General features: G+C 40.1%; 1 protein-coding gene across 2 annotated transcripts in view; it reads right to left on the minus strand.

Moving 5' to 3' along the window:
* Positions 1-2746: 2746 nt before the first annotated feature.
* Positions 2747-18666, minus strand: part of WNT8B (Wnt family member 8B) — a 44059-nt gene continuing 28139 nt past the window's right edge. The window contains exons 3-7 of one of the 2 annotated variants that reach the window (XM_075610745.1): positions 13985-14123; positions 12789-13007; positions 9544-9669; positions 8586-8728; positions 2747-5242 (exon numbers count right to left, since the gene is read on the minus strand). In XM_075610745.1, coding sequence (XP_075466860.1) covers positions 4676-5242; positions 8586-8728; positions 9544-9669; positions 12789-13007; positions 13985-14123 — 1194 coding nt within the window. In that variant the 3' untranslated portion in view covers positions 2747-4675. The remainder of the gene's footprint in view (positions 5243-8585; positions 8729-9543; positions 9670-12788; positions 13008-13984; positions 14124-18666) is intronic. The other variant, XM_075610746.1, reaches the window with a different exon arrangement.

An 18666-nucleotide genomic window follows, 5' to 3' on the forward strand; every position in this document is an offset into this window, starting at 1 on the left:
ATTATATCTTCCCCGGCTGCCTCAAGGTGGAAGCGAAGTCCTTCAAAGCAAAGGGTACAGAAAAATGCTGATTAAAAAAAAAAAAAAAAAAGTGGGGGGAAATATAATCAGTCAATAAATTCTGGGTGTAGGTGTCCCTCCGTGACATCACAGAATCCCCTGGTATCAGGGTTAAAGTGTCTGTACCTGCAAAACCACAGAGGTTTATGTCCCGATAGACCAGGGTTGGGCAACTCCAGTCCTCAAGGGCCACCAACAGTTCAGGTTTTAAGGATATCTCTGCTTCAGCATATGTGGCTCCATCTGTGTTTGAGCCACCATTTTGCTGAAGCAGGGATATCCTGAAAATCTGACCTGTTGGTGGCCCTTGAGGATTGGAGCTGTCCACCCCTGCGATAGACAGAATGTTTCCTTCATTAGTGGTGCGTTTCCATCTCGCGCTCTTCCGATAAATCGTGTCATCCCAGTGTTTTTTTTGGGCAAACTCCCCATCCTTTTAACTGTATTGTCTCTCTTTCACATTCTCATTACAGACCCTGAAACCAGCATTCCCTTGCCAAGAGTTAGAGGAGCAGCTTGGTGATAATGTCGGTCTTTGAAGTGGGTGAACCTGTTCGGAATGAGTGTCCGCTACTCTCCTTGTGACATCGAGGCTCAATCTGCATGTGCCTCGGCATCAAAATTAAATTGTGAGCTCTGCGGGACAGCGACTCTGTATTCCTGCGAAGTTCTATGTACAGCACTGCGTACAATGCCAGTGTTATATATGAAAGATATATTCTTCCAATTGCTTCTCTTTGAGAACTGCTGTTATGTTGGCCCCTTGGCTACAAAAGGTGGGCACTTTTACTAGTGTTTTGGGGCTAAAAAAATGTGGGTTTTTGGCAACTCTTTTTGGTTTGGGGCTTTAAAAATGTGGAGAGAAAAAATAGAATTGGAAATGTTCACCATTTTTTTTAAATTTCTTTTTTGGGAAAGCAATAATAACTCCACCGATCAGCTTTGAGGCTTTTGGCTTGAATTGTGTTTCAATCGAACTTCACATTTTCGAACCGAACATCCTGACTCCATGTCAGTTTTGATTTTTAATATCATGAACATGGCTAATCCTCCCTCCTTTGCTTCCTCTTCGCACCTTTCGACCCTTTCTATATCTAAGGGGGAAAAAAAGCGGTCGACAGCCCCACACATTCGTAAGCGGATCTCAGGGGTGGGGAGAAGTGAGAATAATCATTGTAAACCGCATAAATAATTTTGAATAAGTTTAACCTAATAGAAAATCTGCATTAAAAAAAAACACATTTAGACTGCATCTTTAACAGAATTCTCTGTAATAGTGTTAGGCTGAACTTGCATCAAGCTTTGTCCAGTCAGCCCAACCCCCTAGTTATAAATCCCCTTTGAAGATATAAATGCACACCATGATGAGATTAAATAGATGAGATATTTGGTGTTTAAAGAGAACGTACCAATCACTTAATCCTGGGTTAGAAAGGCGAAAACCTAAAGATATGTCTGAAAAGACAGATTTCCAGCAAAGCCTTTCATGTCTAGACTACACTTTCTGTACAGTATGATCAATTCTGTGCCCACTTTGCTTCTGATCTAAGACTCATAGTCCTTTGGAGGCTATTTATAAGTCTCCTGACTGCAAAACTGATGCAATAAATAGCACCAAATATATCAAAGGAAAAGATCATACAGAAAGGATTTTGTTCTGCAATAAATACTTCCAAGGTTTCCTTCTTTCGTACATGAAGGCAGAGGGTCAAATTAACCCTGCCACATGGTTCAAATGAAAAGATGCCATCACCAGAGAGACTTGGACATGTTTAGCAAGCACCTTCTGTGGCTCTGAATTTATTGCACTGACTATATCGTTACAGAAAAACAAATTACAAAGCACACACCTGTTCTAGTTAGTCTGAAGTTTCAGCCATACATTCAGCAGTTTAAACATGCATTTACTTCCCAAAATGTAAACTAATGCAACTGTGCGCAATGCAAGAAAAAAAGTACTCTACTGAGATACATCACATCCCCCTATTTATGTGCTGAAACTAGTATCAAATGCCAATTAGAAAAGGTTATTTAAAGAAAAGTTTAAACCTACAGAATTATATACAGTACATGACAAGCGTAGACATTATGTATACATTTCAGTACCTGTGCAATAAATTAAACATAAAAGTGCTTAACTTTCTATGTACAGCTTCATTAAATAGTTACAAACATTTGCTTCTTACATGCTAGGCCAAATATTAGTGGTTAGTAAAAGAAGGGTATACGGAATAAGGTTTCATTAAAGATGGCAATTTACACACTTGGGATATATTTGTGCAAACAATCTGTTTTAGAAACACCATCTGTATCAAGTGTCTTATATGTAATGCAGCTTGTTAGCCAGAGAGTTTTCGACCATAATAAACTGGGGGGGAAAAAAATGCACAAAGATGCAGAATTTTATATATCAGCATCAAACTTCTTCCTATTGTCTCCTATAGACACTACAAATAGCAAGTGGAGCAAAGTGTGTTGCTACATTGAAGCGAGACAATTTTGCATTAATTTATCAAGTTGCTTTGTTACGGTACATTTCCGTAAGGACTACATATAGTATGCTGTGCTTAAACTATGCGTTTCAAACTCCGTCCTCAAGGGCCACCAACAGGCCAGCTTTTATGGATATCCCTGCTTCAGCACAGGTGGCTCAGTCTTCGACTGATTGAGCCACCTGTGCTGAAGCAGGGATATTCTAAAAACCTGACCTGTTGGTGGCCCTTGACGACTGGAGTTGGTCCACCTCTGGTGTACAGTTTCTACATATCTTACGCATTGCTTCTCTTGAAACTACATTGACTGTCTAAACACAAGTGGAGTCAATAACAGATTATGGCAAAGCTGATTGGGTTCTATAATATGGACTAGACTGGGATGCCAGAAATGTTGTTTAAAAAATGGACAGGTAGCATGCACCTTTTACATGCGGTAAGTAGAAATCTTCAGACAACTTTGTTTTTGCTTCTGTCAATGATTAATCACTTATATTAGGGATTATTGGCGGGCCCTTTAATAGTTGGTAGAAGTGTTGGGGTGATACTTCTAGGCTGGATCATCAAATGGCGGTGCAGGCTATTACAAATCACGGTGCAATACCACACATCAGTGCGTAGTGACTTTTCCCCCAAAAAGTTGTACTAATGACGCTCTTCTCCACGCTTTACTACAAATAGCTCACTTTTTGCCCAGATCCGCAAAATGTTGCAAAAGCTTTCAGCACGCCTCGTCTCCCGTTCATTGAAATGGAAGTGAAGGAGAGCTAAAGGCTTAGCACCGTTTATGCATCAGGCCCTTTGTGTTCTAACGTAAGTCGGGAGTGGTGCAGTGGTTGTGTCACGGACTTGGATGGTGTATCTAGTTTGGAAACCAGTGTCCGTTTCTTGTGAGCTTGAGAGTCATTTACCTCTGCTCCAGGCACTAAAAATTAGATTGTAAAATCACTGAGGCAGGGATTAGTGCCTGAAAAATGCTATTTACATCGATGCGTTTATTGCAGCTCCTATATTATTAAATACATATTTTACATCTTTAACATCTGTCTACGCAATGTGAATTGCCAAGAAGCAACAGAGAATATTAAACGAACATCCATCATTTCTCCAACCGACTAATACAAGTTATACTTGATTAATAATTGGTTCTTATAAAGCCCTAGCTGTGTTGTACATTGACTTTATCAATAGATGCTTGCCCGAAAGCTTACAATATAATTTTGGCATCTGAAGCAATGGAAGATCAAAATAAATTCACTGCATTATAAGTAGCTAGGACTTTTACTTATCCTAACAAGTGCTTTATCTTTACAGTAAAAGCCACAGTTTATATAATGGGCTTCGTTCTACAAAAAGGGTGATGGCGCCAATCCAGCGCTCCCGCATGAAAAGCGCCAGTTAAGTCCATGGCAGCTATAGCACAATATAGATTAAGGCCTAATGTCTGTCACTGTTTTGGGGAAGTTGGAGTGTCCACTTGCAAAGATAGGAGCCTTTAATCTATTTATTATCTAAAAATGATGTACTGTAGCTGTAGAGCATTTTCCTAACTGTTAATAATTATAATGTGTTGAGAAAATTCTCTTAAGCATCAATTTCTTGACCGCTCTAAAATGTACAATTGATATTAGTAAGGAAAGGGGGGGGGGATGAGGATTGCGTTTATTGTATGTGAATGTAGCTTGTTAAAAAAGTGGCGTGTATTGGTTCATTTTGACTAGTAAAGCCATTTTCCACATCTTTTTAGCTGTTTGAAGTGGACGTCCGCTGCCTTACAGGCGGAAGAGGTTAAACATTATTTATAACAACCTTGCTGATGGTTTCCTGGTACTGTATATTCTTTCCCCCCCCCACTTGTCTCATTTCCTAATAATCTATGATACATACTAAATATCTCCTACAAGTCATTCCAAAAATGAATGTCAATGTACAAGAGGTGTAAGATCTCTATATAACATACAATTAGTGATCCCCTTTCCAACCCATTAGAAACATTCTCTAAAATGTTACTTTAAGTCGGTCAAGTGTTTTCACACACGAGCTGGATTGACCCAACCTGAATGTCCACTTCTGTGTGCTGTCGTTTCTGAACCAAAGAGTTTATGGGACGATCTAAAGCTAGATTAAAGTTTCTTCTTGAGCTTGGTTTCCTCCTTGCGTGTAACGCCACCTCCGCTCCGCTCACGTTTTTCCTTTTTGACGCAGAAATATTTGGTCACGCTTTTCCTGCACTGCTCACATTTAACCGCGCAGCACCAGTGAAACTTGCAGTTGCAACTGGATACCATATCTGCTCTCTTTTCCTCCACGGCCAACCCGCAGTCTCCACATAGGCGCCTGCAGCTTCTCTTTTCCCACTTGGTGAGCGTCTTACCCCTCTTGAGACATTCCCTGCCTTCTGTACCCAGAAGTCCCAAAGTCTTGTTCTCCAAGCAGTAATCTGGGGAATCTTCCAGGTGAACGAGCTCCTTTTTGGAAATGGAACTGAATGTCTCCACTATGGCTCCCCTACTGGCAGCGCTGTTCCCCGTCCCTTGGAACAGATCCACTTTCAGGGCTTTGTGATATTTTTCTTTCAGATAGAAGCCCACTTCTCGGAACTCGGGCAGCTGAAGCCAACAGGTCTGTGTTGTGCAACTTCCGGAGACGCCGTGACATTTGCATGTCCTTTTCATGGTACTTTTCACTGCCTGAATGAAACGAGAGAGACATTTCTCAAACAAACAACACAAGTCTTCGAGTTACACTGTTTACAAGGTAGCAGATCACATAATTAAATCTAGTACACATAAATGTTATTAATGTTCAAATAATATATATATATATATATATATATATATATATATATAAATTAGATGTGCAATTGAACTTGTATAAACCAACTCCTTTTCATCTTTAATTATTTATGAAATATACAATTTAATTGAGACTGCACAATTATTGTTGCCTACCTCGCCTATTATTTGCAAACATGCTAACGCAAATAAATTAGAGAAATTATGTTAAGATCCTTATAGGCGTCTTATTTTAAGCCCATCAATTATCCAGATTTAGGTTCATATATATATATATATATATATATATATATATATATATATATATTGTATTTTACAAAGATATTACATACAGTTAATTTGTATATCGCCACCCATGTCAACAGCGCCTCACAGCAGTAATAACTGCAACAAAATAATGAGAAATAATGTGGATAGGCACTTCAAGCATTAAAGGTAACATGCGATAACCGAGCCCCTACGCCGGAGGAAAGAAAATTTCACCAGCAACAAAGGAAAGGGTTCTTTACAGTAAGGGCAGTTAAAATGTGGAATTCATTACCCATGGAGACTGTGATGGCAGATACAATAGATTTGTTCAAAAAAAGGTTGGACATCTTTTTAGATGGGAAAGGTATACAGGGATATACCAAATAAGTATACATGGGAAGGATGTTGATCCAGGGATTAATCCGATTGCCAATTCCTGGAGTAAGGAAGGAATTTGTTTTTCCCCTTAATGGGGTTTTTTGTTTGCCTTCCTCTGGATCAATAAGTAAGTATAGATATAGGATAAAGTATCTGTTGTCTAAATTTAGCATAGGTTGAACTTGATGGACGGAAGTATTTTTTCAACCTCATCTACTATGTAACTATGTAAGGGGAATTTACTTTGAAATTACTGAAATGCTTCATTAAAGCTGCAGACCAAGCAATATCCTACGTGTTGTTTTTTTTTTTTAAATCGGTTCTGTACTAAGAGAAAATACTTGTATAATGTATTATAATGTAACAAGCCTTTTTTGTTTCCATAGCATTCATTTTACAAAGTCACAGATACTGAGTCAATACTCCTCTGCGGCCATTTAGTGAACCCCCGAGCCGAATCTTCACCGATCGATCATAGGAGAACGGATCGATCGGCAACTTAGCTAATTACTTATCATTCTGTGGATTGTATTGATGCACATAGTAAAGGGGAAAAATATTAATAATAATTTTTTAAAAACGGCAGCTTGGACTGCTGCTTTAAAGAGGTAAATTTTGAGCTGGGCCTTGAAGGTGGAGACAGAAGGTGCTTAGCAGATATACAGTGCAGGCTTGATGGCGGTGCCATCAATGTGACTGCACCTGGCCTCGCGCTCTCCCCCGGCCCAACTTCAGTAATCACAGTTTAATGTTAATGTTTAATTAACCACTACAACATTTAAACAGGGATTACCTGAGCCAGGTGAGAGCACAGGGCCTCTGTAAGTGCCGGCATCTCCTCCTGCTACCATGTGATGCTGCGTCGCCATGACAACGCCAGGACAAGCGGCCCTGTGCATCACGTGATGTCGCGTCATCATGGCGACGTGTTGCAGCAGTAGGGGATGGTAAGAGGCCCCGACAAACTCCGAGCCCTGCTAAACTCCCAGCCGGCCCTGATTCAGGGGAAAGGCATTCCAGAGGTTTTGTGGCAGAAGTGAGGGGTCTTAGGGGGAAGAGGGCTTTATATACAAAAGGAGTAGACAGGAGGTTTTCTTCTTTAAGAAGAACATGAGGTATAGGGTAAAATTCGGGCTGAGATATAAGGAAGGGCAGAGCCTTAAAGCAGCAGTCCAAGCTGCCGATCAATCCGTTCTCCTGTGATCAATCGGCGAAGATTCGGCTCAGGGGTTGACTAAATAACCGTCAGTGCAGAACAAGAGGACCAAAGATGCAAAGTTCTGTGGGGAAGATCATGTGACCAGGCAGTCACTAGATACAATTGGTGCACTGCTAGAGAAGAAGCGGATGTGACTTGGTTGCTACAGAAACAAAAAATGCTTGTTACATTATAATAAAAAAAATCGACATTTTTAATGTAACTGCTACAAGTATTTTCTCATCATACAGAACTGATTTATTTAAAAAAAAACACGTACTGTAGGATATTGCTTAGTCTGTAGCTTTAAAAGAGAGGAGAATTTTGTACGAAATACAGGACTTAATAGGAAGTCAGGAGAGGGTTTTTTTACCAGCAGAGAAGCTGAAGCAGATTTAGGAGAGAGTGAAGCGATTCTAGCAGCAATGTTTAGGATATATTGCAGGGGCGAAAGGTGAGAGGCAGGAAGGCCGGATGGTAGGTACAAAAGACAGGAGAGGATGTGGGCATGCGTTTATAGTTTTAGCAGTAGATCCCAAGTAAATAGTGTTTTCTGGCACTGAACAGTGTCTTATGGCAGACCACAGGTTAGTGAATATGGTCGTTAACCTCTTAAAACATGTAATTGGTATTGGTTCATTATGCAGAATCAAGGATCGAAGAGTCCATGTTTCAAGATCTTGAGAAAGATCCATATATAGGACTGAACTGAAATCCCATAATAAATGTCTTCATTAAGCATGGGAACTCTGCTTTTCGATCCTTGATTCTGCAGCACATCCTGACTAGCTGAGCACCCGTTGCGATAATCTGCTAGTTATCGTAAGTCCCCTTAACCACAGCTTCTTATTGGTTCATTATGGTCATAGACGGGACTGCACGTTTAAGGAAATTACCGCCAACACGGCCAGATACTTTATCATTGGTCTTTACCTGTACTGTGATTAAAACCAGAGATGGACGCATTTTTTTTTTGCGAGTTTGGATCCGCAGCGGATCGGCAGGTTCCGTTGGTCCGCGGATCTCAGCAGATCAATGTCGAAAAGGGCGATTCGCGTTTTGTGGATTTTGTATTATTATTACCAATACACTCCGTGGTTGCCGCAACCGTAGCCCGGATTTGTAGCACCAAATCCGCAGATCCAATAATACGGGTTAAGAATCCGCCAGCGGATTGCTGAATCCGCGGATTGGATTCTGCAAATCCGTCCACGGGTTCCATCCAATGGCAAGTTTTTGATGAATTCGCACGGATTGAAACTACCCAAATGCGTTTGCGGATTTTACACCGTGAAATCGATTTTGGGGGTAACATCAGCAAAAATCATGGAAACTGATTTTGGCAGATTCGCTAATTAAAACCATAGACAGCTGTGAATGAATGGTTCTAAAGAAACCAATGGCTAAATATACCTTCCTTCCCGCTTCATTGTTATGGAGGTTCATGGCAGCTCTTGCATCTTGTCCGGTCTCCAGCGCATCCACAAACTGTTTGGAAATAGCTTCTCCAAACCCCACGTTGTCACTACATCCGCCCCACAACCATCCTTGTCCTCCTACAAACAGGAAGAGTCCAATTTAAGAACACGTTAAATCAACATCTTAAGTTGAGGGAAGAGCCCGGTTTAAAAGCCGACATTACATCTGGTGGCAATCTGCGTAGCTTTAGATCATTTTAAAAACATATGTGACCAGATCAGGGGGTTATCAGGACAATGGTTTTATCGGGACTGGATGCAGATAACCCCCTTTGATCATATCAGGGTTTCCTATGCAAGAGGGATGACTGAAACATCTATTCAAACGGTTCAAATCCCTGGAAGGTTGGGCTCAACCTTTTATCCTTCTAAAACAGATAAATGGATAAGAATTGGATCTTATAATGTGTAACCTTGTATTGGAATAAAGGCGCTACACAAAAATATAAATTATTATTGTTACTTTTGCTACAGCCAAAGAATAAAGGAATTCTGTGTACAGTGTGTTTCCTGTTGACTGGCAAACGGTCATCTTTACACTTATAAATTGTATTGTCTTTAGAAGTTAGCATCTCTTGAACCTGTTGGAAATACTTTCGGTTTTGGGGCGCGATCATTGCGTAAAGAGTGGAATTGTACATATTTGAATGCCTCTATTGTATTTTGGGATTACTACCTGATATACAATGCTTGAGGAGCAATTAAAACCATCTTAGCCCAGATGTAGCAGCCACAGGCCTCGTGCGTTATGGCAGGATTTGTTGTAATAGTCTGTACCAACACTGCCACTGAATCCTATAGAAACTCTGTGGTCTTCTGCGTTCTAACGGGACATGTTGGGTTTTCTGGAGGAATGAAGTTAAACGACATCTGTTCAATTGGGAACAACTTACCAAGTTGTCCGTTCCTGGAATCATCGCAGCCACAATTATCAAAGTCTCCGAGGCTGCAGTTTCGGGTCAGAGTGTACATTACTCCAGCTGAACTGATGGCATGGACAAACGCTGTTTCCCGGTTTGCTGTAACATAATGAGAAATAAAGGCACCTATGGTTAAAAAAATAAATAAATTATTGTTTCTTTAATAAATCCCATTATTTAGAGTAGTAGTTTTCAACCCTAAATCTGTGGGGGATTACCACGATGTCCCGGAGGAAAATGTGGTAATGGTGAATATTTTACTCTTCAAGATAAAATATTTCTATTTTGCCATGTCTGCCGTTATTAAATGTTATTTATATATAGTATAAATATCTATATGTCTAGTTAAAAAATAAATAAATTAGAGCAATCCCAATAATTTCCATTTGATATGCACAGGTTAACTGGGCCAGGGATCTGATTTGAAGGTATCCCATGGAGTCACTGTACATTTTTAACGGGATGTTGAGTGTGGTGTTCGGGCGAGACATTTTTTTCAAAGCCACTTTCCATCATCTTCGGAGACTACAGCAAAACATGCTAGTTGTATATATAACCCTTTCGTTGTTGGGAACTTTCATACAAGCTAATGTGTAGTGCTGCATCTTATTACTGGCTTTGAAAGTTTACTTAAAAAGAATTAAGATATGCTGAAAATCAAGATAGTCTCTAAATATAGAAGAGATGGCAAAACCGGCATTTATTACATTTGAACAGTAGAATTAAAGACACAACATGAATTTCTCTGTTTCTTATTATGAAGGTTAAACATTTTCAATCTGTCTCTTAATTTAAATAGGATTTTTTTTGTTTCTCAACTAAAATCATGGGGCGTGGTACCAGCTATCAAAATACTGTACAAAACACCATAATCTTTAGTATTAATTGTTGTAAAATAGAATTTTTTTTTCATTCAGTAAGTTGAGATATAAAAGAATTTATTGACAGATGGCTAAAAAAAAGAGACGGGTTTCAGCTGTATATGATGCTTCTACCAAACAGAGTAAATTCGAAACAGCAATATATTTAACACCAACTAATGGTCCATTTAAATTCCACCAACGTTTCAATAAAGACCTCTTATTTTATACCAAATACTAACCTGATTATTGTCCATGCATGTGGATAATGACTTAATGTGACCTAGCTATTTTAGACCAAAATAACGAGCCAAATAGCAAAGACAATCTTATTATTGGGCAGTGGCCCACCAATTGAGAATCATGGAGGCCCATCATGTGTTGCTTAAGAAAAGTATCTGAGAAAGAAGGTTTTAACTTGAGACCCACAAGCTGAGTCGGAAAAGGACAGCATTGGTTTAAAAAATTGGACGGTAATAGAATACTGTATTAGCTAATGAATTAGTCAAAGTTAATTTAAGCTCTGAACTCAGAAAATGTTAACTACTACATTTTATAATGTTTATCTGTGAAAGTCTTAGAAATTAGGGTTCAACAGAGTCTTGCACTGGCAAAAAAATCTTTCTCCCCCAATATCTTAGTATTATTGGGTCTTGCAAAACAGGGTGGGATGGAGGTAGAGGAAATACTTGGTTTGCAGAGGCCCTAAAGAAAAATAAAACATGCTTGGTTTCAAAGAAACAAAAGCAGGCCCAAATCCTTAATTTAAGCATGGTTTCATTAATTTAAGAAAGTCAATGAGATTTATTACAAAATGTTGTTTTCTGGTGAGCTATCAAAGATTGCACTGCAGTGCTAACGTTATTTAGATCTTATTTGTTTCACTATTGTGTTGTATATCTTTAATGTAATAATTTCAGGGAATGCTGGGTAATGGAATGAAAATGCTGTTTTGTGCAGTTTCACTAATCATTAATTAAATTACTTTTTCAGGGCATTAAGTGAAACGGGTCCAACTATCATTTGTTTTTAAATATTAGGAGGCATGTCCATGAGTTTATTTTGAGGACAACTTCTGAGTTGGTAATATAGAAAATAAAGGTTGAAGAAGAAATTCAAGGCTTAGAGATCTTCTCTCAGCAGGTAGGTAGGTGAAAGATCTTTTTTGGACCTCCTTGGACACTTCAGGTCCTCTCAAACAAATTGAGGCATATGCAAGAAGAATAGAATGTTGGCCAATTATAAGGACACACGTCAGGACTCAAGTCGTCCAAGATTGGCCATCACTTGGTCTTCCAAGAAACTGATGTCCTGTTTGTCAGACACTGCTCCTAGAACGCACTGCTTAAAATAAGCTAGAGATGAGAATATGTACATGAAAAGAATATATAAGAATATAAATTTGGATATCTCATGTCTGTAATTAACCCATGCAGGCAATACTAGTAATAATTTATTAAAAACAGAAGAGTGGATCTGTGGCATCCTACATATTATTGAACAATTATAATAATTAGCTACAACTCTACCAGTGTCCATAGCTGTGCCTCCTAGGACCTAAGTGAACTAATAGCAGTGGCACATTTAATAATTTACATGATTGACACAATTTTTAAACAAATCAAACAAGTATAAATGTTTTTAAATATATATTTTTTTAACTTGTAATACCTCCACTAATAACCAAATATCACTTACTATATGTTTACAATGTTTACCTAATCTCCTATGCGATATATATATATATATAGATCCAGACCTTTTCCTTTTTGTTATTTTGTTTGGTTAATAATGGCAGCATAACTAGTTTTTAAGCGATACTGGGGAGGAACAATAACTACCAGGCAACATTATAATTAAACCGATCCAAACCGAATGGAAACGTACAATATGCTGTAATGCTTACATTGATTGAAACAATGGATTTTGGATTGTATTTTTACAAATATTTCATATACGCTTTTTAATAATTGTCGTGGATATTATTTGACTCCATCTTTATTTGTTTTGGGCAATGAACCAGTAGGGACCACGCTACAATGACACTAAGGGCCTTATTCTATGTCTTCCAAAGGAGCCGTTCTGGATGTTTTTGGCCAGAAATGGCCCGCACAGCTGTTTCGGTGTATATAGAATAAGGCCACCAAGACAGTCAGCACCAGGAATTAAACTATTGTTTCAAGAAAAGGTCTGAAAGTAGAAGCTTCACATTGAAGAGCTACAACGGAGATCTGCTGAGCACTATGTTAAGGATAAAATTTTTTTTTAAAAAAGGTCTGTGGAAAAGAAAGATCTGGAAATAGTGGGATATAGGATGAAATCCTGAGAACTTGCTCCTATGAAAAGGAAAACTCTAACCTGGAGAAAGGAATCCTGTAGAAAGGGAGGCTCCAGACTGCAGAGGGTAATTCGGTGGAAATGGAATCTGGAGACGGGATAAGAAGGTCCGGTTGAATTGGGATTCCAGCCTAGAGAAGAGGATCCTGTTGAAATGAATGCTCCAGACTGGGGAAGTAGGTCCAGTGTCATAGAGGCTGCTGCCTGCAGAAAAAGATCCTGTGGAATGGAGGCTCGAGTCTGGAAAAGAGGATACTTGGGAAATTGAGGCTTCAACCTCGGTCAAGAGTGGGAACAATTTATCTGGAATTTGGAAAGCTAGTAATGGGACTTGTATAACTTGACCAGCACCGAGGGCGGAGTGTCCACCAGGAAGAGGAAAAGCTGGAGGAAAAGTCCAACTTATAAGAAGATAATTCCTAACCACCACCATGAAGAATAGAATAAAAATCCTGGACTGACTGCAAGTAGAGTTGGAAAATTGGAACTAAAGTAGAGAGAGACTCCTGAACAGCTGCTTTTCAACGAAATTCTCCAGTCCAGAGCATAATACTAAAGCATTGTAATGTATCAATGGAAGAGAAACTTCAAGGTTCAGAAAAGATAGTCTGGAGAAAGCAAATCTCATCTAAAAGACTAACTGACAATGTAGTTTAGTTTATACTTGAAAGGAGAAGTCAGACTGCAGCGTGACAAAGGAACTGGTGAAATCAGAATACGGTTACGAGCAGGATTGCCACCTTCTATTGAAGGCAAACCCGGAGACTTTTTGCAATGATTTTTTTTTACATTTATTTATTTTATGTATTTATTTCTCTTGGCGGTGACATCTCTCCGACATCTCTCCCTGCATCATCCAGTCAGCATGGCTCAGCGACGTCAAATGGCGCGTGTTGCCATGACAATTTGACGTTATGGCATCACGCGGCTTCACGTTGCCATGCCAAAGGGACACTTTTTATGGTGCTGAGGCATCACGTGACGCTTCGTTGTCATGGCAACGTGATGCTGCGTGATGATGTAGCGCCCTGTTGTCATGGCAACTGGGCATCACGTGACTCCGTGACATCACATAGCATCATGTTGTCATGACAACACGTTGCCATTTGACGTCGCGCAGCCATGTTGACTGGATTTGCACGGGGAGATGCTTCTGCCGACCCGGAGATTTTTCAACTAAACCCGAAGCCAGGCAACCCTAGTTACGAGCTTCTTACCACTTCGTAGACCACTATGACTGGAGAGCTGCAGTGTCCTCTCTGGGCAGTTCCACCGGTCCCACGCAAACTGGTATTTGCACTCCTCAATCCCACTCTGCGCTCCAGCCGCCACACTGCTTGAGTAGATAAGATATGCCTACAAGGGAAGTTAGAGCACTACTTTCTTGAGGTAATTAAAGAATCTACACATTTCTCTAAACCCCGAACTTTATTCTTTATGGAAAAATAATAAAAAAAAGAAGAATTTTTTTTTAGAAGAATAAAACCAGGAAAAAAAGAACCGCCGCTTTAAAAAAAAACAGCGAATATAGTTTATACGGCAAAATTACACCATTTTGCTCACATTTTTGACCCTGAATGTTCTTTCGAAATATTTACAACTAAATGAATACATCAGTTTGTAAAGCAAGTCTTAGATTTGCCTTCCATCTGAATCAATGCATAAATTCTAAGTCATTTTACCCTTCTACACAATTTGTGACTTGAAGCACAGTGTCATTTTAGGTGGGATTTTCTCAGCCAATAGGCTGAGAAATATTCCATCATCCCTGAACATTGAGTGGTTCATTTACCCAACGCCACTTAATGATGTAGATGTTTAAAGACTTGCATACCAAATTCTTTATATCTGGTGCAGATAATCTCCTTTCCTCCAACCTTAAGGGATGACCCTGTGTCATTTGTACTGCCCTAGGGATGAATAGTTCTTTTGAAAGCTCCTTGTATTGTCCCCTAATATATTTGGATAATCCCTCTATTAATTTGGTGGCTCTTCTCTGCACTTTCTCTAGTTTCATAATATATTTTCTATGGAGTGGTGCCCAAAATTGTATTCCATATTCAAGGTTACTACATGTCATTGGGCACTATTGCTAAGCCTGCTGTCTACAAGCACTCCTAAATCCTTCTCCATCAAGGATTCTTCTAATGTATCCCTATTTAATTTGTAAGTTGTCTGTTTACTCTGGTTTCCCAAATGCATACCCTTTTACATTTATCTGTATTAATCCTCATCTGTCATTTACCTGTCCAAGTTTCCAGTCTATCCAAGTCATTCTGGAGTGAAATTACACCCTGCTCTGATTCTACTACCTTACACAATTTAGTGTCATCAGCAAAGATGGTGTCATTAATAAACAAGTTAAAAAGCAGGGGTCCCAGTACCGATCCTTAAGATACTCCAATCACGACTTTAGGTTCCACAATAATTTGGGTCATGTAATTGTCTTTAAGCACCCCACCAAAACCTGTTTCCTTTCGTTCTAATGCTAATCTCATTGCCCCAGTCTATGTCTGGATAATTTAAATCACCCATTATGCAAACATGACCTAGTTTTGATGCCTTTTCCATTTGCAAAAGTATTTTGGCTTCCTCTATCTCTCAGATATTTGGTGGTTTATAGCATATCCCTACAAACATTTTCTTTGCACTTTTACCTCCACTGCTAATTTATATCCACAAGGTCTCTACATTTTCATCATTCCCTTCATAAACATCATCCCTTATAATAGGTTTTATATCCGGTTTAACATATAAACATACTCCACCTACTCTTCTATTTGCTTAATCCTTCCGAAAAAAGGGAATAACCCTCTAAATTAACTGCCCAGTTATGAGTTTCATCCCACCATGTTTCAGTAATGCCTAAGATATCATTATGCTCCCTTGTAACTATTAATTCAAATGCTCATAAAAATAGTTGTGAGATTTCCCAAACATGTGCTTTTCTGCCATTTATTAAATCTAGGTTAATATGACGTGAATCTTCCTTTTCCTGACTTTCTCGTGATTTTGTCAACATTATGAATATTCACTTACCGTATATAATTTAGCTGCTATTTCTATTTAGTGTTTTTAACAAACATGATGCAATAAGATCAGCTGGGGAGAGGTTATTTGAATGGTTTGGGCTAGCTAACCCACTGAGAATGTCATGGTCACTGAACAAAGCAGCTTTTGTATACTGTGGGCCAGGGTGTATGTGCAAACAGCATTCCTTTAGCAGAAGTCTGTTTAAGTGTTAAACTTGGCTATGTAGTTGCTTGACAAACAAATGGTTGTTTGGGTGTATACTTAGGCAACAAGTCCGGTATCCATACACGGCCTTAAAGAACTGGAAAGATAGCGGTGGCAAGAATTTGCATAAATGGTTGTAAAAGTTACCGAGTCCATCTATTCATTCAGAGTAAATTGCAGTGATATTAAAGATGGGTGCATTATTCGCTGGAGTTTGAGAAACGTTGCCACATGAGTGTATGTGTCTTTCACAGGACCTCATACTTGTTTTTTTCACCCTGTATTCACATGTCAAACAGGACCATCTTTACTAATCAGTGTTACTCCATAAGTCAATCCCAAAAATATGCAAATAATGCACAAAGCAGCGCAGGGACACAGGTGTGCAAAAATGAAAAAAATGATTTATTATCAGTCAGACATGACAAACAGGGAGGTAAGTTCCCTCCAACGCGTTTCACACAACAAGGTACTATATAAAGGAGCATAAAGCACATTGTTGTGTGAAGCGCGTTGGAGGGTACTTACCTCCCTGTTTGTCATGTCTGACTGATAATAAATCATTTTTTTTTTTCATTTTTGTACACCTGTGTCCCTGGGCAGTGCGCTGCTTTGTGCATTATTTGCATATTTTTGGGATTGTCTGAAACTCAACTAGCGGCTGGACACGCCACCTGGATCACTACAAGCTTTAGGAGTGGGTAAGATTCTCTGACACTTCATGACTATAGATCATCTTCCGTACTATATACTGGGGTGAGTCCTGGATTTATTATACAGCTATTTCCAATGAGGTACAGTGAAGTGTGTTTTTACATATTTTTACATATTCTGTTGCCTTCAGGATACCTATGCTTCCAGTGTGATATTTCACTCACCCAGTAGTTTACCCTCTCCACAATTGAGCCATTTGTGTTATTCTCATTATCAATGAATATAATATAATACATTTACTCCATAAGTCGCTTTCCAGCATGGCAGGGGTGGGCTGGCGAGGGGGGGGGGGGCCAAAGGAGACATTTTTTAAGCTCTTGGCTAAAATAAAAAGGAGCACATTTTTGCATGCTTGTGGTATAAATATGCATGTGTGTAGGCATGGACATACTGAATTCAACCAAGGTACATTCCAGTAGGGTGGCTTCTCCAAAAATACTGGACACAACGGTGAAAGGTGCGACGCGCTCCACACATGCGCATACACACACACCTATTTCCTCATCTCCTTGGCCCCACCCTCAGGCTCCTGACACCTCCTCCTGATTTGGCTGCTGCTGGGTAATACAACCAATCAGGGTGTAGGAAGCTGCCCAGCCCCCTATCAACAGCCCTGCTCGGGGAAATATCGCAGCCCCCCAAGCCGGTCAGGCCACTATGCCCAGAGAGGTAATACCGAACACATACATGTCCAGTATTACCTAATTTTTTACTGGACAGTGTCGAAATACAGGACCGTTTGATTCAATACTGGACAACTGACAACCCTACATTCCAGGCATGCAAACCTGGTACTGAAAATGTTAACTTCCAGCACTGAATGAGGTTTACAACAGACACTGAGTGATTCTGGTCAGGGCTTGCTACAGATAACAGGATGCACTGACCACAAGAGATTATCTGTTTGCAGCACAGACACCATGTGCAAGGCACAAGCAGGCTGACAAACACTTTCCTCTCCACCCTCAGAGTCAAAAAGCAGGTCAAAGGACAGGACCATATATGAAAGGTGGGCTGGCGTATGAGTGATCTATGAAGGTCTCAAATATAGAGTATAAATAGAAGTATTCAGGGCGTTTGCTTCTTTGTATTGTGCATGCCAGGGAGGGTTACTCTTGTGTTCTGAGTGGCCCCACGTAACTTATTACCTGTTGTTACCATTTAATAAAACAACAATTCTTACATCCAACGTCTGAGGCTGGTTGAAGAGGGTTGTCAAAATGTTTTGCAACAAATGCTATTAAAAAAACACAAAGGCTTTGGGGAAATATCATAGGCATCCCCTTGCTAGGGTTGCCAGGTGTCCAGTATTGAACAGGACTGTCCTGTATTTGGACACTGTCCAGTAAAAAATTAGGTAATACTGGACATGTATGTGATGAGGGGTGTGTGAGCGAGGAGGTTTGTGAGAGGGGGGGTAAGCCCACATGCTCCAGGCCCCCCTTATACCAGCCTGCCAGGCCCCTTACCCTCCCCAAGGGGGCAGGGGGGCTTATTTGTGTGTATCTGTGTGTGTAAGGGGGCTTAAGTGTGTGTGTGTGTGTGTGTGTGTGTGTGTGTGTGTGTGTGTGTGTGTGTGTGTGTGTGTGTGTGTGTGTGTGTGTGTGTGTGTGTGTGTGTGTGTGTGTGTGTGTGTGTGTGTGTGTGTGTGTGTAGGGGGGCTTATTTGTGTGTGTGTGGAGGGGGGGCTTGTGTGTGTATTTTGAGGAGGGAGGGTTATTGAGTGTGAGGAGGGGGGATAAATGGGGGGAGGGACAGGTTGGGAGAGGTGGGGGTGTGAGAGAGGGGGGGGAAGAAAAGGTGATGAGGGGGGTGTGAGCGAGGAGGTTTGTGAGAGGGGGGGTAAGCCCACATGCCCCCCTTATACCAGCCTGCCAGGCCCCTTACCCTCTCCAAGGGGGCAGGAGGGCTTATTTGTGTGTATGTAGGGGGCTCATTTGTGTGTGTG

This window comes from Ascaphus truei, chromosome 8 (genome assembly GCF_040206685.1).
Source record: "Ascaphus truei isolate aAscTru1 chromosome 8, aAscTru1.hap1, whole genome shotgun sequence".
NCBI lineage: Eukaryota > Metazoa > Chordata > Amphibia > Anura > Ascaphidae > Ascaphus > Ascaphus truei.